General features: G+C 36.5%; 1 protein-coding gene across 5 annotated transcripts; it reads right to left on the reverse strand.

The window, feature by feature from the left end:
* Positions 1-88: 88 nt before the first annotated feature.
* LOC307012053 (protein SSUH2 homolog) lies at positions 89-18,232 on the reverse strand. 5 transcript variants are annotated; one of them, XM_079638284.1, is made up of 14 exons: positions 17,752-18,175; positions 17,599-17,657; positions 13,847-13,933; positions 13,437-13,541; positions 12,095-12,170; positions 10,563-10,692; positions 10,068-10,128; positions 7,965-8,086; positions 6,828-6,890; positions 6,489-6,571; positions 6,215-6,307; positions 3,217-3,322; positions 1,814-1,921; positions 89-1,627 (listed from the first exon to the last, which is right to left on the reverse strand). In XM_079638284.1, the coding sequence occupies exons 1-14, from the start codon at positions 17,769-17,771 to the stop codon at positions 1,487-1,489; spliced, it is 1,254 nt and encodes a 417-aa protein (XP_079494410.1). In that variant the 5' UTR covers positions 17,772-18,175; the 3' UTR covers positions 89-1,486. The 5 variants fall into 5 exon arrangements, with proteins under 5 accessions (XP_079494410.1, XP_079494409.1, XP_079494411.1 ...); XM_079638283.1 differs by having other exon boundaries at positions 13,847-13,936; XM_079638285.1 differs by lacking the exon at positions 13,847-13,933 and having other exon boundaries at positions 17,752-18,232.
* Positions 18,233-22,305: the final 4,073 nt, after the last annotated feature.

The raw sequence follows: 22,305 nt of genomic DNA on the forward strand, positions 1-22,305 counted from the left end.
ATGGAAAAAACTATATGAAATAGAGTACTATATACTAATATATACTAGCCTATATGAACTATATGAAATGAAGGTCTGTGAGGGCAATGTAGATTTTTTATTTAATCTGATTTACATTAAACAAATGTTCTGATCTATGCAACTAATGCAAGCAGTGATAAAAGAAGTGAAACTGAATATTTCTGAATAAATGGTGCATGAAAGTTGAAAGGAAATATGCTGTTGAGACAACATATTGAAAAAAAAAAATCTTTCATGAAATGCCTGTTAGCTTTGTTTTGTTCCTGGTCATTTTGAGACCACAACCGCAGATTTCTCATCGATACATTTGTAGAGACAATAGAGCACAGAAGTCGCATATACCGCAAAATATATGATGGCAGTGAAATGGATGGTGATGGATGTATTGGTAATAAAACAGGGAAACAATTTAAAAAAAGAAAAGAAATGTACGAAATGTAATTTTTATGTAATATTTATATATAATAGAACAGCTATAGCTGTCATTTTTTTGTTGCTCTTTAGTTTCTTTAAAAAAAAGTTTTCAGGTCAGCTCTGGTTTGTGGTCATTTTATATGGAAATCTAGTACAAGATCACCAATGAGGAGGTCTTTATGACCACATAACCACAGGCTTTCCACGGTGTATGTAGATAGAAATGGCTCATTCTAAGGAAATAAAAACACAACGGTTCATTAGGTCTTTATACTCCACTGAAAATTACTATAGTTATCTATATGATATTGCATTTCTGGCAACAAATCCTCCTAAATATTACACAATGCACCTTTAAACACATTAACTCTTTAATCATATATTGTTTTTAATATGTCTGCATTTTTTTTTAAATCATGCATATTATTAGTTCTCGAGTTTGATTTTAGTATGTTTGGAACCATTACAAAAATAACAGATCAATCATAGTGTAACATCTTTTTACCTAGCTTACAAACAGTAACATTTCCATTGTTCTCAAGCAAGTGTGAGTGCATGTCTACTGCAACACAGAATTAATATGAAAATGTGTGTCACATTTTATATTTTTTTTAGGAGAACCAAAATTGTAAGATATAATATTTACATATCAAAATTTCATTAAATACACTTATTTAATCATCAATGTCCAGTCTTAATATAACACGTATAAATTATGACACAGTAAAAAAAAAAAAACATTTTTCTTTCTCAACTCAGTTTATTATATTGTGATTATTCATAATGATATAAAAAAGTGTATTAATCTAAGAGAGGTTTAGTAATTGACATTTGGTCATATTGAATCACATAATGATGACAGACTGTATAAAATGTTACAAATATCTGCATGGGCGGAAGCTGCGTAATCAGTGACCCATTGTTTTGTGTCTTTCAAGTATTGATGTATATTTTGCATATACATCCCAGAATCATTACATTTGTTCATCTTAATGGCAATACAGTATTTATATTGCACTTCTACTGTACATCAGGTCAGGTGTATTTGATGTTACATCACAGAACAGCAGCAGGTGGCGGGATAGTCCTCAGCGTTCACTTCAAACTCATTTCCATAAACATAGTAAACATGGGATTTTCCTTTCCACATGTAGCTCACTTTGGTAACGGGAATGAGCTCGATGGTCTGCCTCTGGAACCGGACAGATGAAATTACAGAATGACAGATTCAAGATTAAGCATGTCTCTATTTACAAACATATATAATTATACAGCAAAGTTTGTGCATTACATTTTTAGTACAAAAACGTAGAAATTATCAATAAGATTACAAAAAAGTACAATATAAAAAGGTCTGGAAACACAAATGCAGCTGTACCTGTTGTAATATGCGGGAGGTTTGGGCGTATTTCACCTGATGGTCTCTTACTAAGCGCTCAGAAGCTTGTGCAACAGAAAAGTCAGGGAAGCCCATCACAGGATAGACCTACAGTAAACATACATACATCTGATTAACTTTTTTTTACTGCTCACTATACAGTGCCTAGAATAAGTGAACACACCCATGCTAAAGTTAACTAAAAACAGAATGAATAATGAATAGTGAATGAATAATGTATCGTAAATAAATAAATGTTCTTCTTTAAAATACAGGGTGCTTAAGTCAGGACTCCCTAACTGTACGTACACACCGCCGCCGACTTGAGCTGCAAAGAAGCTCTGGCCGCCCTGTCAAGGACGCTTGTCAAAAAGTACAAGCTTGTTGACGCTTTGGCCGCTCTGACGTAGCAGCGGGAGAAGAGAAGTGTCACAACAGAAAATGTAAACAGAAAAAAACAAGCAATACATTGACACTAGAGATACACTACCTTTTATAATGACAGCATTTTATAACCGCAAAATAATAATAAAAATAATAATAATTAGCTATTGTTATTATTATTATTATTTGCATCTAGTGCAATTGGTCAAATCGGTGTACCATGAGCAAATGAATTGTATTCCCGCTTAAAACGATTGTTCGTAAATGTTTCCAATAAAAGTTGCGCTCATCCTCAAATGTGTATCACTGGATCATTATGGATCATTGCAAAGTTGTTTTGTTTGGTGCTGCTTTATTGTATTTGCGGAGAAGACGTCAGAGTTGGAGATTTTGTTTTGGTAGGAACGAAAGTTTACATCGTATGTTTCTCCTGAATCAGCCAGCGCGAAGGACGTCTGTATTCCGATTGGTTGCTGGCGTTTTGCCGCTGCTTGCCGCTGAACCGCGTCATAGCTCATTACCATAAAGTTGAGCTACTTTCAACTTTCTGATTGACGCTCTGGTCGCTCAAAACGCGCCGCCGATGGATGTGACGCTCCTTGTAGCTGAGAGAAGCCAGCTTCCATTGAAAATGAATGACTTCCGGTAACTTTGGAAGCTCAAGTCGGCGGCGGTGTGTACGTACAGTTATGTTAAATTCCCATAGAGGCAGGCAGATTTTTATTTTTAAAGGCCAGTTATTTCATGGATCCAGGATACTATGCATCCTGATAAAGTTCCCTTGGCCTTTGGAATTAAAATAGCCCCACATCATCACACACCCTTCACCATACCTAGAGATTAGCATGGTTTTATTTCAGTTCGCCTAATAGCTGGTTTGATTTGCATCGAGAGATGAAGTACCCCATGCCAATCTCTAGGTATGGTGAAGGGTATGTGATGATGTGGGGCTATTTTAGTCAACCCTAGCATGGGTGTGTTCACTTATGCTAAGCACTGTATGTACAGTCTGTGCTTACCATATACTGGGCGTCTTTGAAGAGCTCCTTCCCTGAAACCTTCTGCAGCTTTTCCACTCGTAGACCACTCAAATCTTGTGCTACGAAATCATCCTTCTCAGTGCTCCTGAAATTATCCAAAAAATAGATTTCAGAATGAGAGCGAGACTTCTGAATATCATTAAATAATCAACAACATTGACTAAATGTCCATTCCAAAGAAAGGACTTGAATGTAAATCTTTGGGGGGATTTTATGCCCATTTTAATGTTCACCAGGAAAAAATCATGAGCATGATCGATTAGAAAAAGAACAGCACAGCTCTCCTCAACAAACTGCATGATTTATGTCTGTAGCAAACAATGAGGGAGTTAAACCAAAGACTATAGATATAGAAAGACGGTTTACTCCTATTACTTTTTAATGAGGGAAACTGCAACGATCCCCAAGTAAAAGACTTTTACTTTTTTTTGCTTAATAAACTGGTCAATTTTATATCCGTAAAACAACTCTGAGGAACTGTAATAAAGTGTGCGCTCTCCCTTTCATTACTGCCGTGATCAGTAACGTTAGGCCTATCGCTCTGGAGACTGTAAGCTTGATCACGAAAAGCTTGTACTGATCCATCCTCGAGTAAAAATGAGAGTAAATGACGACTTATATGTTCATTCTTACATCCAACAACAAAACACCTCAATCGCTTAGGAGACATTCTTGTCTACAGCTGCTCCGGCGTTGAAACAAGGGCGGACTGCGTTTAGCTCACTCAGGGCGGGTCTATGCTCAAACTGCAGTGTCAATCAACAGTCGTGGGAGGGGCTTGTGCAAAAGTACGTCACATTGCCCTGAATCTGAGAACGGCTTGTTCTGAGACAGTGCTTATGATTTATGGGGATAAAAAAAAAAAAGCACAGGGTGGATTTTTATCATTATAGGGTGGTTGTGTACACACACTGCCAACACACATTTATGTTCAAACTAGTGCTGGGCAAAGATTAATCGCATCCAAAATATAAGTTTGTGTTTACATAATATATGTGTGTGTACTGTGTATAATTATTTTGTATATATAAATACACAGACATGCATGAATATATTTAAGAAAAATTTGTTATATATATATATATATATATATAAAATATGTATATTTATTAGGGCTGGCCGTTAAACGCGTTATTAACGGCGTTAACGCAAACCCATTTTAACGGCGTCAATTTTTTTATCGCGAGATTAACGCCTAGCAAACTGTATTTTTTTCACATGCTTTTGCAACAACTAGTAACGTTATTAAAACTACAACGCCACAACGGATCTAGCTAGACCATAAACAAAACAACAGGCACGCCGCACACACTTGTTTGGGCTTGCGATGCGAACCGGCCAAAGAGTGGACGAGAAGCGCAGCGCCAAGCCGCGTCTAGGACAACTCGTATCGCACATCGGACGCGCACTTTCTCAGTTTATGGCCAGCAATAAAAACGCCGAATGGCGCCGCCGGTGTGTGTACACTCATAGAGAATAATGTGTTCGAAATTTAAATACGAGGCGCTGCGCTTCTCGTCCGGTGTGCGACCCCTATGGGATCAAATTCCCGCCAAATATATAGCGGTCACGTATAAAAAAATAATAAGCGTGAATCAAAAATGTAAAAACACATGTAAAAATATATTGCATAAACTGAAAAAAAAAAAAGCAAAATGATCAGAATAGCAAACAACGTGGTCACGGATCAAAATATAATAAGCGTGAATCAAGAAATAACAAGCATGAATAAAAACTTTAAACACATTAAAAGTTATTTAGCACAAAACTTAAACTTATGGTCATGCTTTCTTAAAAAGTATGTTTTCCTTGGTTTTATTACTGTGTACTTTGTGCTTTCTTGCATTTTCTGTTCATATTTTACTCTTTTGTACGCTTGTGCTGTTTTTCTCTTCGCTCTTCTTTCTATGTTCTGCGCTTGCTTTCCCAAATGTTGCAGTTCGAGTTTCATGTAAATTAGGGCGGGCTTAAGCGTCACCATTGGTCCACTAGTTCTAGATTGACAGCTACTCCTCTAGCTAATCAATCGAAGAGGGGAGTTGACATCACACCAATGACCCGCTATATATTTGGCGGGAATTTGATCCCATAGACCCCCTTTAACGTTACGTTTTGAGTGGATGAATGATGAGCGCGAGACGCCAAAATGGATGCCAATAAGATTCTGAATGGAAAGTTTACTTTTAAAAAGTTGCGAAATGGTTCAATTGACAAGACCAAAGTGATCTGTGTGTTGTGTCGTTGTGAACTGAGCTGTCATCGCAGCACGTCCCGTCTGAAAAGGTCAAGCACACACACAGCTGATGCGTTTCTACGCCCACTCGTCAACATCAGTAACGTTACCTCGTCAGTATTTCTTTCACCCTTTTATTGATGGACAGTGTTACATTGTGTGAGAGATTATTTGCTCCAAGTGAGAATGTTAGTGTGAAATTGAACACAGTATATGTTGTTTTCAATAAAAAACATTTGCACAAAGCAAGCCAATCCACTTTTCCATGTTGATAAGAACATTAAAATTAGAAAATATAATGGGACAAAAAGAAATCAAGAGACATTTAAAATAGATAAAAATGTGCGATTAATCGCGAGTTAACTATGAAATTCATGCGATTAATCGCGATTAAATATTTTAATCGTTTGACAGCCCTAATATTTATATATAATATACTTACTTACTTACGCCCAACTTTGGGCATAGGCCACGAACAAGGGTTCTCCAGTCGTACACATATATAATATAATGCATGTATAAATATACAGTGTATATGCAAATATTTCTTAAATATATACATGCATATGTGTTTATTTATATATACAAAATAATTATACACAGCACACACACATATATTATGTAAACACAAACTTTTATTTTGGATGTGATTAATCGCGATTAATCTTTGCCCAGCACTAGTTCAAACACTATGTAAAAGTGAATTATGCATAATAGGTGCCCTTTAAATCATGTAGATCATACCATTTAATATTGAGGTTGATGAAGACGATCAGTTGTCTCTTCCCATTGCAGGTGTCACACTGGCAAGAGCCGTTGCCGTTACATGTACTACAGCTGAAAGACACCAGACAAACACTCAGAAAACACCAAAGCACTCACTGAAGCCCCCAGAAGGATTTCATGAGAATTCAAACCATAGTAGCTAAAATAACATTAAATATAAATATATATATATATATATATATATATATATATATATATATATATATAAATAATAAAGTAAATAAAGACTTACTTTTCACGTCCGCGCCCATTGCAGTGCGTGCAGCGGTCATTACCTTCGCGGAAACCAGAACCATTACACACCCAACAGACTTTCTGCACACAGACAACAATAGAGGACAAAAAGTTCATATGTTAGACTGCTATTTTACGTCATATAAACTGAATGAAAACCATTCTGTGGACTGTGTGCACATTTTCAATAAAGTTCAACTTCTCCAGGCACCACACAAAGGGATACTTTTAAGCATCTAGCATATTTTCTTCTGTGAAAATACCTTTGAGAACAATGAAATACATTGTTCAAATGGCAAGCAGCTGGTTCGGTCTGTGCTAGTTAAAATTGACTTACGCTTCCAGCTCCCGTACAGGTCTTACAGGGGTTTCTTCCCATTCCAAGACACACGTGACAGTTCTAGGGTACAAACAGAATGTAATGCTGTAAAATATGATCTGACTGGTTGAATACAAGCATTATTGGGATGTTTACCAAAAAGCAAGAATGTGAACTTAACGGCTTTAATGAGGTTAAGAACTACAATCCCATAAAGCTTTATGAACAACCTAACCAAATTAAAAAAGATGGATAAATATAAAAACATTGATTTAAAGATGTTGATTTTATATATAGAAACAATAGGCCTATATTTTATTTGTATTGCACAATATTGCAAAGGAATTAATTACAAAGAATTAAGTAGTTTGACTGACTTTTATGTCATTCACAGTGCTTCATGGGAGTGGGCGATTCTTTTGGTGTGATTTGCTTGCTGTGATTCTATGATTGGTGGAGATTTCTTTGCAGAATCATAAATAATGTAGTTTTTCACATGGGATTGTGCTGTTAATCATGATTATTTTAAAAAATCATTTGAGATTATGCAGGTTGAAGGCTTCAACAAATGCATATATCATTGATTAACAACCTTGTAGCTCACAGTAAGTCTGTCTTTAAAGGTTTATAAGTTATCATTTAAAATGTATTTCTTTATGGAAAAAATAAATGATTCTTTTTACTTCTGGACTGTTGCACTCAATAATAGCTCTACAAACAGAACAATTTAAATGAAAGATCCTTGTGATTTTCTGGAAGATTGCATAAAATGCTTCCTAAACCTTTAGAGTGTGTTGATGTTTCATGCAGAAATGCTCTGATACAGTGTGTGTTGAATGAGACCCTCTCTTAGTTTGATGGATCTTGTGGTTAGTGTCATGATTTGTCCATAAAAATGCGCTTGCTCCGGTCCGTGTATGATCTATATGATCCTCGTTGCGAGCATTGTTAAGCTCATCGTTAAAGAGTTCATTCTCATGAATAAATTCAGCTCGCGCTCAGGACTGGCTGACGTAAAATCGTGCCGGCAGCCAGTCACACACTCCCAAATTTCCACTTGTTGGTAAAATTTATGAGTGTTTTCAGTGATTGTACATTACTGTTCACATCTCAAAAACTATGTTTTGGGGATTCATGATCCTTTAAAGGTCAAACCTTGACTGAGGAAGTGTAGGGCACTCTAATGGTCTGCTTTTGCTCCTGAAAGAAGGCCGGTGGTTGAGCTGTAATCTGCCACGGTCCAGGAGCAGGTTGAACACCAGCATCCACAGGCTGCCCTGGGAGAGAAGGACACAGTGAGAGCCATGTCTGATGAGGTATTACAGCATTGAGGCATATGAGCTTAAAAAAAGGGCAGTTCAAATTTGTATAATGTGACCCAATGAATCTTCTTGTCAGAGAAATGTAGCTTTTGTTGTTTATGAGCCACATCAAATGCAGAAAAATGTCCTTGCCCAGCATTTGCATCAACATGTAGATCAGGGATTCCCAAAGTGTGGTATGCGCACCGCCAGGGATACGCGAGCTGCCACCAGGGGGTGCACGAGAGGAAATATGTAATGGCGGTCTGTTTTTTTAAGTGGGATTTTTCCATACAATAAAAAAATATAAACAGTAAACATTTATTTTGTAATCGCTTTTATTTTAAATAAAAAAACTATAATTTATTAGTTTTTGATAGAAACGAAGAAAAAGACAGCTGCTGTCTTCTTCTACACACTGCAGACTAGGAATATATATATTCCATATATATATATTATAAATATGCTTAACTGGCTGAAATCAGGGAAACTGTCAAGTGGGACGTCATATGATAAAGTTGATAAAGGATTAGATCACTTTTAAAAATAAAATTCTGTCTTCATATACTCACCCTTAAGTTGTTTCAAACCTGTATGAATTTCTTTCCTCTGCAGAACACAAAGGAAGATATTTAGAAGAATGTCAGTAACCAGACAGTTTCTGGTTCCTGTTGACTTCCATAGTAGGAAAAAAATTACTATGGAAGTCAATGGGAACCAGAAACTGTCTGGTTACTGACATTCTTCTAAATATCTTCCTTTGTGTTCAGCAGAGGAAAGAAATTCATACAGGTTTGAAACAACTCAAGGGTGAGTATATGATGACAGAATTTTCATTTTAAAAGTGAACTAATCCTTTAACTTTCGTCAAGCGTGTCAGAGGTTTTGGGTTCTAATCCACATTCGTACGTTTTTTTTTTCTCATCAAAACCGATTATGCTCATCAGTAGTTGTATATCAAGCAGGGACACGTTTGTGTGCATTATATTTTGGGATTTCACCGGAACGAGTTTCCGCAACAGATTGAAGCGCGCGTCCGAGTGAAGACGAGCCAGAAGAGAAAGCACTGTATCCGCGCCACTGATCGCAGTGGCAATGAGCACTTTGATCACTTGATTTAAAAAACACATTTCAGCGCTAGATCGTCTCTTATTTAACGAAATGAATGCTCTGCTGGTTAACTGGAGATGTTTTATTTATATGTATTGGTACTATTGGAACATTCGTGCCGCGAGATGTTTTACAGGGGGCGGTAAAAAAAAGTCAGGCACCGAAATTTCCGTTCTTATTCGGTCTCGTCGGAACCGGTTCCCTATTGGCACCGTGTTTCGGTACCCAACCCTAATCCTCGTTTTTATTTATTTGATCTATTTCGGAGCCTATTCTCTTTAATGTTGTGGATCGTTTGTAACTTCATTGCAATTTAATTAAATGTACTGTCGTTCTAATTTCCGTAACCGTTGTGTTATGATGATGATGCTAGCTCCACGGTCATTTAATAGGCCTACCCTATTGCTGCAATGTTTCTTTGACGCAGCTGAAAATAACCATGCTTTCTGTTACTGCGCCTGTGCCTGTCACTCGTCCTCTTAAAAGTGAAAGCTTGTGCGTAGCTTTGTTGCATTATATTGAAACTTTGTTGATGTTGTTATTGTCATGCGTGTTCTGGTTATTTGCCCATGATTAAACATGAGTCTTTATATGGCGATAAAACAAAGCTTTGTTGCGTTTTTTTTTTTTTTTTTTAAGTGGGGATTGGGGGTGCGCCAACCCGGTTGGGACATAGAAGGGGGTGCGCAGGAAAAAAAGTTTGGGAACCGCTGATGTAGATGAACTTATGTTAGATTTACATATGTGAGATCGGATTTACATCGTATATCCCTTTTTGTGGAGACAAGTGCAAATGGAGCCAAAAGACGCATGAAGTGCAAATGGGTCTAGTATGACTTCTGGGTACCTGCAAACGGCTCCTGAGTCCATTCAGTAGATCTGGACTCATTGAAGGTCTCCAAACGATACTGAGAAAAGAATAAGCAGACACATCTGAATAAACCATCTAGAGCAACATTTTGTTCTATCAACCACAAATCACATTGACATTATGCATGTCAAAATAACTCTAATAGTTGATACTTTTTTACAGAGCACCTAAAGGGACACGTTGAAGGAAAAAAATATACGTCAATGCTTTTGTGTTCTAACCACAGTCTATGGTTCTAACACATGTTTTGCGTTCCCAGAAAAAAACTTTGCATTTGCTTTCAGAAATTTGTGTTCTTTGTGAGCGAACACAAAGTTTCTTGGGGGAACGCAAATTTTTTGGAAGCAAAAGCAATGAAATAATTTTTTTCTCCCATCACCATGTCCCTTTAGAGGCGCCGTACTTTTCTACTCCTCACACTGGACTAAGAAAAAGGTGCTCATGATGAAGATGATGTATTGTAGGTCTCACCCTGTAGGTGTTAAAGGACTCCATGTTGGTAATAACTCCATCTTTGACGGGGCCAGAACTATAGCAGCAGTTGCTGGAGACGTACGTTGCGAACGCTTCGCGAGCTCTCTCCTCTGAGATGGAAGGTATACTGAGATCAATGAGAAAAGATCAATATGTGGGTGACCTTTGCACTTGTTCAACAGGGTGTGTTGTACAATATTTGTCAAACTTAGTCCCGGGAAGACCCCACCAGGACACTTTTTCATTGTTTTTCAAAGCTGACACACCCACTTCAGGTCAAAGTGCACACTAATGAGTGAACAACAGGGTGAATCAGCAAATGTGCTAGATAAAGCTTTCAAACTTGTTGATGCTAAGAACCAAATATGATGATCTCCTTGAGAGGGAGTATACAAGAATATATATTTATTCATATACAATTACTTATTTAAAGTGTCTAAGAGGAAAAGTGTGATGTTATAAAAACGTGTTGTTTGCTAAAATAAATATATTTATTTATTGTTACTGTATTGTCAAAAGTCAACTATTAAAAAACATGATTATTTAAATAATTTTGAAAGAATTATTATTCAAAATGTTATCTATATATAGGTCTATCTACAGTAAATAAATTTTTTTCTTATAAAAATTGCAATAATAATCTAAAATGTACAATTTAGTTCAGTTAAAAAAAAGGTTTGCTGTGCTTGTTTATGTCACGTTTTGGTTTATGTCTCATTTCATGCTTCATGTCTGTCATGTGATCCCCTGTTAGTCATGTGATCCTGCCATGTGTTCCCTTGTCTGATGTGTCATGTTGTCATTGGTTCATTCTTTCATTGTTCACAGGTGTCCCATTAGTCTTGTGTGTATTTAAGCCCTCATGTTTTCCATGTGTCTTTGTCAAGTATTATTTCCTGTAGACCATTGTTTGTAAGTCTTTGTTCATGTCTTCATTTTGTGTTTTCACACCATGTTTTTGTTTCATGTTTAATCTTATTTATAATAAACTGCACTTGGGTTCTCATCTACACTTGCCCCCAGTGGATCCCTTTTACAGTTTGGCCTTAAATTATAGATTTGTTTAATTATAGATTATAATATATTATTAATATGTATTAAAATTAATTATAAATTATCTATTATATAAATATAAAATAATAATAATCCTTGTTTTTTTTAAGTTATGAGTTTTTATTATTACTAAATGAAAATATTAAACTATACAATTACATTATACAGTACAATTGTAATACATCACTGTAAAAAACAACAAAGAACATTGGTGCAAACGAACCGAACGAGTGCCGTGCTTCACTCTGAAGCACAATTATTTGTTTAAATAAATCACAGCCTTTGCATTTTGGTTTTCTTTCAATGAATCACGCAGACCTAGTTTGAGAACCCCAAAGATAAGGGACACCCAAACGTTGAGAAATTAAGGATTCCCATCTTTGTACGATGATTGCATATCGTAGGTGTGTGCCTGTACAGTGTTAAAGATTCACTGAGTGCATTGTGTGTTTTCTGTGTAAAGAAAAAGCTCTTACTGCCAGTCTGGTGGGCTGGGGGCTTGTTCAGGCACAGGCATCGGTACAGTTGGCATTGGAGGAGGAAGATACCCACCTGTGAAAAGAGAGACACATCAGTAACAAAACTAGGGGCTTATTCATGTGTTTTGGTGCTCTGAACACTACGAGGTCTATTGGTGAATTTAAAGGTCCCATGACATGGTGTTATTATATTATTTTATTATGTTTCCTGGGTTGCCCTTATAATGTTAGTATGTTTTTTAGATAAAAAATAGTCATAATTTAAAAACAAAAGGCATTTTTCCTAGCCCAATTTTAGCCTCTGATTTGAACGCTCTGTTTGAAGGGGCGTGTCTGTGTGAGTCTTCAGTGTAACCGGCCACTGCTGTGATTGGCTGACATGCTTGCATATGAAATAGCTACTCTGAAACTCTCTGGAATGCTTTTACTACAGTTATCATGTGTTTTTACAATTACAGCTATCAAGATTAACAAATCGTCAGAAGTTTTTAAAGTATTTAGATCTATTTCCATCACATAAAATGTTGCCGTGATGAGCATTGAGCAGATGACAGTCTGTTGTTGATCGCGAGAATGAAGATCTTATCATTGCAACGCAGTTTCTGCACTCTCTCTGCTTTCACCAATGCAAGCACGATGATGTAAATACAGTAAGAGCGATCATGTGCAGTGTAACGTGCGTCATTGATTTCATAACGAGTTTGGCAAGTGTCCAGATAAACTCGATCGCGCTGTGTGGAAAGATTGTTCTTTGATCGCTTTCTGTATATAATTTATTCACAATTTAAATACGATTATTTTCATCCTACTAATAGAAACCTCAGAAAGTGAAAATTTCATGTCATGGGACCTTTAAGTCCTACTGGGAAGTTTGCATTTTCGAGTTGAATACGCTCTACTTTGGTCAGAGCAAGATAGCGATGTACCTTTTCTATTCTACAAAATGATGAATTAAAGAATACGCATTGGGTCTTGTTTTTGCTTTTATATGTTTTTCAGTTTATAAAGGTGATGTAAATGAAATCGTTATATATTCTATTGTACTGTAATTGTACAATACTGTGGTATTTTCTACATGCTACTTGTAAATGAAAAAAAAAAAAGATTTAATTCATTATAACAAATTTACCGCTGCATACATTGAATCTCACTGACATGCCTCCAATTCAGAAAGAGTTTTATGTAACTCTTAATTACGACTTTTGACATTCATGTGTGTTAAACTATTACATACGATATTTCCGACATGACTTGAATGGACGATATACATTTATTGCTCATGCTGAAGCATTTCCATTATCTGCTTTACTTTTAAAAACATATTCTGCATGCTTCTTACCTCCTCCGCCAGCCACTGTTCCTTCATATCCAGGGACCGTATCGAACATGTTTGCTGGAGGAGCGGAGGGTCCGTGGTTGCTTGCCGCGGGTGGGGCTGCCATGGCTGAATGACATTCAAACAAACCGGTTAGGGAAGTTGCCCACAAAAAAAGCATTTATTAACCATTGATAAAATTCTGTTACAAATGTCACTCACTACAAATTTAAACATTTATTTGTTTCAATGCTTTTTTCTATTGCACAGCTTTCTGAAATATTTGATTCTGATTGGTCAATCACAGTGGCCTGTGCTGAAATATCTTTGTAAAAAGCCTATAAATAGCCAGTTATTAATAGTTTTCAGTTGCTTAGCCAAATAAGCTATTGAAAATGTTATGAAAGTCTGCACCAAACAATAGAGGGACTTACTTTTTAGATCTTGAAAGATTCCTGAAGTCAGTAATGTTCTCGTGGTGAGTTGGAAAGTAATGCCTAAGGGTGCAGGTCTTGTGTGGGCTACTTATGGTAAAGGAATGTATGGTTTACGTCTGAGAGCGGCTGCTATTGGATGGTGTTGAATGGAGGAGTGGGTGGATTATTGAATTGTAAACTGAGACACTCAGTAGGCTAGTTGTGACAGGCGTTAGGAATTGTACATAGCCTATAGTAATTCCCTGGTACTTTCATACAGTTGGACTGAAATAGATATCCCACAGTATTTACATTGCAGAACACCATGGGCGGCGATATTTCGACGTAATAATTCGTTATTTCAACATATCTCGTTATTTCGTCATAAGGGGATATTCTAATCTGCATTAAGCCTCATGATGGTTTTCTATGGGAGGAAATGCTTAACTTGTAATTAATCACGCTTATTCGATAGAAGGGTTAGACTGTAATAGGTGATGATTTATTATTTCAAGCTTTCCTCAATGGGGTGTCGATCAGAACACACTGGATTGAATCAGTTCCATGCAAAGGTGGTTTATTGTTGACAGTTTGGCTATGCACAACACAGCAGTACACAGATTGCTTGAAGTATTTAGATGTGCATGTTTGTGGTCTACAAAGGGAAAGAAATAAAGATATATATTTACTGACGCACTTTGCACACACAGTCTTGCTTGTACAGTTCCGCTCTCTGCTGATGATGAGTGACAGCAAGTAGCGCATGCGCACATGACTCGGCCTTTACAACAACGCTGCTTTCATATTTTGGGCTCATCTGATTTTTTTGTACATAGTAAAGCCTATACTTTATTATGATTTTAGTATCATAACGACGATTAATAAATGCATGCACAATTATCCGTGAATTTGAAAAATGTTGTGTAAGGCTGGAGAAACTGGTTAGAGAGATAGACTGGTCTGGACAAAGGACCTTGCTGGAAATTACCATCTGACCTCCCCCATACAGTTTCACTCCCTCTCACACCAAAGACTCACACAAGAATATATATGTGGTTTAATGTGAATGATTATTATGTTTAGTATCATTTAAAATGTCTCAGAGTGAGTGGTACAAATGTCTCATTTCCAACTAGATTAAACAAAAAGAAATCAGGTTTTGAGAAGTTTAGAGAAACTGACACACAAAGGAAGGTTGTCTCTGGCAAATGGTCTCCTACCCCCAAAAGGTGTCAACTCTGAATGTAAATTCCCATTGTTAACATATGAAAGAGGTTTTGGCTATTTAATGGAATGCAGCAGGAGAATCTGGGCTTTTTCTGTATCTAGACTGGCCCGTGATGGCTGGGAGTGACCGAAACTTCCAGCCTCATGTTTTTGCATCAGGTTGGGTTCGCATCTCTTCTTTTATTCATGTTTTATATTGATTATCTTTGAATTGATTATACAATTGACCTGATACCTGATTTAATAAATTGTTACATTTGATTATTCAAACTGATTTTGACCTTGTTCATTTAATAGTCTAAAAGTAATAATCAAACATTCGCTCACTTTTAGTGATGCATAGATATTATCAAAACCTTTCATTTATGGAGTCAGATGAAATAACGAGTAAATACATATGAGAAATGTATTGCATTTAACCCAAATTACTTTGAGATGCTGGAAAGACGGAACGCGCAAGAAACCTTCCCGTGTTATTGGAAACCCTCATTGGACCAATATAGCGCGGCTCTTACAGTTGCAAATATGTTTTTCTATCCACAAACAAATGCCTTTCAACTTATGTGTGCAAAATTCAGAATTAAATGAATGTGCAGCAATTTGTACAAATTGAGAGTCTGTAGGCCTACTATACGTGTTGTAGCCAATAAGCACATTTGGTTTCATATTTTTATTAAAATATTATAATGTTATTTTTTTCCCATCTATGTTGATTATGAAAAGTGAACAGAATGAGTAAGATAGGATGCGCAATATATCAGGAGTGGTTCAGACTTGATTTTGAAAACTTTGATTTTGACCACTTCATTAAGTTTTGTTTTGTAGCCTTTCTTTAAAGTGAATTTCTTTTTGTATAAATTGTATCTTTATTTTAATAAATTTTTCATCAACCAATTGCCTGGATTTAGTAAATAAGAAGCAAATATAGCAGACAATATAATCATGACATGGAGGCGCCGGCACGTCACTTGCATTGCACGTGAACTGGAGCGCATCTCATCATAAGGCTAACCGAAACTCAGCGTATGCCTCACAGACATGAGAAATATATCTAGAGAAAGCTTGAAATGTCTTTAATGAAACAATTCAAAACGAAAAGAAATAGGCTACTCTGATTATGTAATCCATTATGTGCGTTTCTCTCTATCATCTTTGCAGCGAGTCAGCGACACTGACACAGAAAACACTAGTTTATTAATAAAAATCAATGCACGCGTCTCACTGGATTTACAAATGCACATCTTGTATAATACGCACACATATGTCGAAACAATATTATTATTAATAATAAATATTTAAGAATATTTGATTGAATGTTGTGCTTGTTCAATTTAATACAATTTAAACTTTAATTTTGATAATTAAAATAATTGAATATTAAATATTATTGAGTGCCCAAGTTTTGCTCATTTATTAATAGTATTTATATATATATAAATATATTATATATGATACCATACTTTTTGTAATACTACACAGTATACACTCTTGTTTAACAATGTTTTCACACTTTTAATTAGCCTAGTTGTTTCTACAATAAAATTGTGGTAATGTGGGATTACAAATTTAAGAACCCGTTTAAGATCTGCTGATCCTACGTCCTTACATAACATCACATGAAAAACTAAGGGAAAGTATATTGTATTTAGCATTTAAGGTAACGTTAAAGATGATGACATCAGACGAATGATTCTATTAAGCAAAGATTTTAGCAAGAGTCCACCGTCCTGTTTTCTTTATTGTAAGTCAAATAAGTCAGAAAACTGAGACTATTATTACCCCTCTCTCTGTCCCATTCTTTGAATAGTTGTGCTGATTGAATTAGGAATGGTAACATAGAGTCTGGGGTGGGTTGGGTCCTATACCATGGATACTTCATATGCTTTTGTTTAAGGTCATCGCCCAGATGCTTTGTCTCCACAAGCACTGCCTCCTAAAATATATATAAACTACATATAAACTATACTTTCCTTAAGGCTGGAATACACTACACAACTTTTAAAATCTGAACAAAAGTAGTGTACTGTATTCAGCCTTTAGTTAGACTGGATGACTTCAGCTACCAACAGACAAACAGAGTGGGTTTAAGCGTAACGAGCGTAACTCTGGTTACCATGGTAATATTTCTTTAGTAGCCTTTAAAATGTAGTCAGAGTAACGTCATCATGACAGGTATGAATGAATGAAAGCGAAGCTGTGAGAGATAGACGTTACGTACCGTGTTTTCAATGGCGTCCGCTGTAAAAAAGCTCCTAACGTTAGATAATTTCCCACAGCTTATATTTTCTGGAGTTTTTTGTCTGCTGAAATTGCTTGGAAATATTTTAATGCAGTTTTTCGTTAGCTGAACAGTTCAAAAAAAGTTCAAATAAGAGTTCAACCCACTGAGATGGGATGAGATGTTTATCCCTCACATCCTCGCTTTCCTTCGCTTTAAAGATGGCGCTGCAGTAAATAAGGGAACAATATAGCCTGCCTATGTAGTGAATATGGGGTGTCGTGTGGAAATCTGAGAATGCGTAAACATCACAACAAAATCTTACCTGCTACTGCTGGTAATCCATAAACCGGGTTAACTGTCCCGTAATTTGCTCCATAGTCACTTCAGAGTAAGTTTAATGAAGTCAGTTTGTGCACTTTTTGAAACCGAAACAATGTAAATATTGCTTACGATACGAAGACTTTTTAAATCTTACCTCACGATCCGTCTCTCCATTTTGAAAACGCAGTTAGAAATAGCTAGAGTTCCTGAAATGTTTAACAGTTTCCTTTTGCTTTACACATCATGTGATCGTGTTATTTCCTTAACGATTCCCTCATAAAGTGTAGGCTGGCTACTACCAGTGGTCAACAATAGGCCTTTGCTCAGTCTACACAGTCGTTCATTGTAGCTATATATAAAAAGTAGCAAAAGCTCTTTCCTCGCTAACGTTATATTGGAGTCGTTGTGCATGTCACAAGAGCAAAGTGGTCACTTTCGATTTAGTTGAGTTGTGTGAAACTTTGACTCCGCTTGCAAAAGTTTTGAGAGCAAAGGCAAGTTGCTCTCTGGGGAACAAAAAAGCATTGAGATTGAAAAAGCATTCCCCATCATTGTCCCCTTATTATAGTCGACTCGCCGTAGTTCATAGGCTACTGACGCATGAATTAAATCCGCCTGCTGTTGAATAAGATACTGAGGAGTCGGAAAGAAAATCCTAAAGTAGGGGTGATATCAGCTAAATTGGGCCACTTTTCGGTAAATCGTTTGGGACAATAATACAACACCATATATGCCCTTTCCATGTGTTTTTATGATTAATAATGACTGTTTTTTTTATCATTTTGTGTTGAAATTATTTAATAAAATATAATTATTTAGGCCCTACAGTTCTTGAAACATCAGTGCCAACTTTTTTTGCATGAGCAGTTTCAGGTAAAATGGGCCAGTCAAACTGCAAAGGGAAATAGTAATTTATCATCAATTTTAATTTTAAAACACAATTGCTTATACAGCCACATAACCTTTAAAGTGCATTAAACAAACATATTCATATGTGCCATTAAAAAAACAAAACATTTTGGGTGCAAACCCACATATTAAAATGTGCAATTAAAAAAGTTTTTGGAACTGCGTGTGTGTGTGTGTGTGTGTGTGTGTGTGTGTGTGTGTGTGTGTGTGTGTGTGTGTGTGTGTGTGTAAAACACATTTAGAACGAAATGTGCAAATTACAAAAATTCACATTCAAAATTCCTTTCCCTCCCTGTTTTATATTTCTATCCTTTCCTCTCTGGTCCTTGCTCCTCCTCTCTTTTCTCTCTTTCTGTCTCCTCTCATTTCCTCTGCATTCCTTTCTCCTCACCTGTTCTCTCACTTCCTTCTCGTTTGCCATACTGTAAATAAAATATCTACTACCATCATTACTGTTCAGGGGGTCATGGTGTGTGGGGTCATGGTGAGACACACACACACACACACACACACACACACACACACACACACACACACACACACACACACACACACACACACACACACACACACACACACACTCACTCACTCACTCACTCACTCACTCACTCACTCACTCACTCACTCACTCACTCACACACACACACACACTCACACACATGTGTGTCATTGACACAGATGATGGCCCATTTTAGCTGAAACCATGTAGCCCATTTTACCTCAGTGGGTTAAGGTAAATTGGGCCGCCAAGAAAAACATCACTTTTTCAAAAAATATGTTCATATACCAAACTAACAATATTATTTCTGATCGATGCCATCAAGACAGATATTATGCATAGTTTTTTTTTTATGTGCATGTTAGTTTTTTTTATAGATGTATCATCCTTATAATAGTTTAGTTAGATTTGGTATGCCAGGCTACTTACCATGCTACTTTCTGGTGCAGTCTTGATTTGAATTATTGCCCCACCCACCATAGCAACCATAAACCAATCAAATCACCTGTTACTTGTCAAGCACAGTTATGACAACAGTTTGAAATAATTTGCAGTCATTGGCTTTAAATTTCAGAGGGGCTGGGACCCCCAAACCTTAAATGGCCCATTTTACCTGATATCACCCTATAGTTTACTAAACTTTATAGTCGCTGCATTTAGAAACATGATGCCTGTGGACACTATGATACAGTGAGAGAGGTATTTAAACAGCAAGACAATTGTGAAGCACATTTATGAAATAGCAAAAATGGGTAAGATAAAAAAGAAAAATATAACATAAACAAAAAAAAAAACATTTTTGGCTAGCATATTTTATTAATTATGTTAATAAAGTTACACTAAATGCCAACCTGGCCTGACTTATTAAAATACTCTTGTAAAATGTACCATACATTTTTTTTTACATTTGCTAATGTAGTTTTATTTGCTCATTGACCCATAATATGATGATATTTGTAGAATATAACAAAAAGGTTACTTTTTTTCATGTGACAGCTTGCCCCAGTCTCCCCACTATTATATTGTATTGTTACCGTACAAATACCATGGTATTTAAACATCTATAAACAAAACATGGTACTACTACCATTATAGTAGTTTTTGGTATGTGTCTCTCCTGTGGTTCAGGCAGCCTGTGTCTTAGCAGGCCGCTTCAGTCCATCTGTCTCATCTCCGAGCAGCCAACAAACACACTCACACCCCAACGGTGTTCAGCCCTGCCCACTATATTTAACTACATTTGTTATTAAGTCATACCCAGATTTTCATGACATGACTTTGAAGAGGTTGAAATGAGACCAGCCGTGTTTCTCTGAAACCCTCAAATCTGAGTAAGCCACAGGATTTCCCATAGAAAATGAACGAAGAGCGGTTCCAGGACGAAGAGAGAGGGTAGAGGAGGAAGATAAGAGAGGAAGAGACCCAAAGCAAAGACTACGTTGAAGATCCGTGTGGTACGGGCTAGAGGAGAAGGAAAGAGGAGCCATGTGGCATGTTAGTTGTTCGGTAAATCCTAAACTGCTCCCGGACGGGGTCCTGACACGGGGGACTGCGAAGAAAGGACTGGCTGGAGGAGTCAAAGGGAAAAGGAAGATGTTCTCGTTTTCTTTGCGATGTCGTTTTGGAGTTATCAGAGGAAGGGTTAAAGGTAAGATGTGAGAGAATGTGCAGGTGTGTGACCTTTACATTTGAGTGGGTGTGTGGTGATGTTTGTACAGGTAAAGGGTGAATTGTGTAGGCCGGCGCTGTATACATTATGAGCAATCATGCTGAAGTCATTGTGTCTGTAATTATTTATGTTTGTGTGTGTGTGTGTGTGTTGGTCTGAGAAATGAATGCAAGATCTGTTGTCCTATATCAGCTGAAGTGACCTGCAAAACAACGTCCGGCCACATGGGGGCTGTAGAGTGCAAAATGACTTGAAATACTCTGAGTCTGCAGGCTTACAGTAACCCCCAAATATTTGGACACTTTTACCACATTCTTGTCACCACATTAGATAACAAAGTATCAATTATTTGGAAAATAAATAAATACATGTTGTTTATATTTATATGTAAATAAAATTTACATTACTATTTTTTATGTTTTTGAAAGAAGTCACTTATGCTGGTTATTGTTTTTTTTATTTTGATGTACTTTAAAATATAACTTATTCCTGTGATGCAAAGCTGAATTTCATCAGCATCATTACTCCAGTCTTCAGTGTCACATGATCCCTCAGAAATCATTAATATGCTGATTTGATACTCAGTTGTACTGCTTAATATTGTGAACCTGTGATACTTTTTCAGGATTCATTGATGAATAAAAAGTAAAAAAGAACAGCATTTATTCAAAATAGTGTAAGCCGCGCTATATTGGCCACGCAATAGAAACCTTTTCTAACAACATAACAAAAAGTCTTTATTAATTTAACCCTTGCTGAATAAAAGTATTAATTTATTTTAAAAAAGAAAGAAAAAAAAGATTAACCCCAAACTTATTGACCACAACTGTTAAGCTGCAGAATACTCTTCCCGTTAGATTAGATTGTCAGTGTGACTTGTTGAATGTTTTGTATGTTATAGGCAGTGTGTCATCTGTTGTTGGGGAAGAAACTTATTTCGGTGTTATAAAGAGAAGAATGTGAGGAATGTGTTGATGAGTGAAACAGGTGTTCGTCTTCTCTCACAGACACATGCGGCTGTCAAGACAAAATACACAGACCAAGCCCAAAAAATGAAATTTGAGACAGATTTCACACTTGCTTCTGGTTTGTCCCTTCATGGCTTGCTTTCTTTCTTTGCATGATATAGTAAAAGCCAGTTTTGAGCAAAATAACAACATGAGGGAATATGATGCGTAAGTTTGATTGTAAAGTCTGATGCCATTTAGGCTAAATAAGGGAAAAAGGGGATCATGTTCAGTCATTATTGCTAAATCAACCCTGACAGGGTGATCAGGATCTTTTATCCTTTATTTTGTGGCTGCAATGCTGAAAATGTCATGAAATAATGATTTGTCTTGAAATATATTTTTTTTTTATGTGAGAAGAAAGAGAGGACCGCTATGGCAATTAAATGCTGCATGTCAGTTAAATATGACAACAGTTGCAAATTAAAAGTCAATAAAATTGTCAGAATGCCACCATGGACCAATCAGAATTGAGTATTCTAGAGAGCCGCATATTCACATATTAAGCATGCAAAACATGGTTCTAGTATTTTTTCATAGAAATAAAATGGTATTTTTTTTAAGTACAATACATTAAAAAGCACTGTAAACGTCGGTAGATATAGTGACGGTATCAGATGGTGC

This window comes from Phoxinus phoxinus (assembly GCF_949152265.1).
Source record: "Phoxinus phoxinus genome assembly, chromosome: 15".
Lineage (NCBI taxonomy): Eukaryota > Metazoa > Chordata > Actinopteri > Cypriniformes > Leuciscidae > Phoxinus > Phoxinus phoxinus.

Coding starts and splice junctions, on each gene's coding strand:
- LOC307012053 (XM_079638283.1), bottom strand. CDS start 17,771: ATGGAGAGACGGATCGTGAG. Junction 10,129..10,562: donor AGTCCTTTAACACCTACAGG/GTGAGACCTACA, acceptor TTCTTTTCTCAG/TATCGTTTGGAGACCTTCAA. Junction 1,922..3,216: donor TCAAAGACGCCCAGTATATG/GTAAGCACAGAC, acceptor TGTTTACTGTAG/GTCTATCCTGTGATGGGCTT.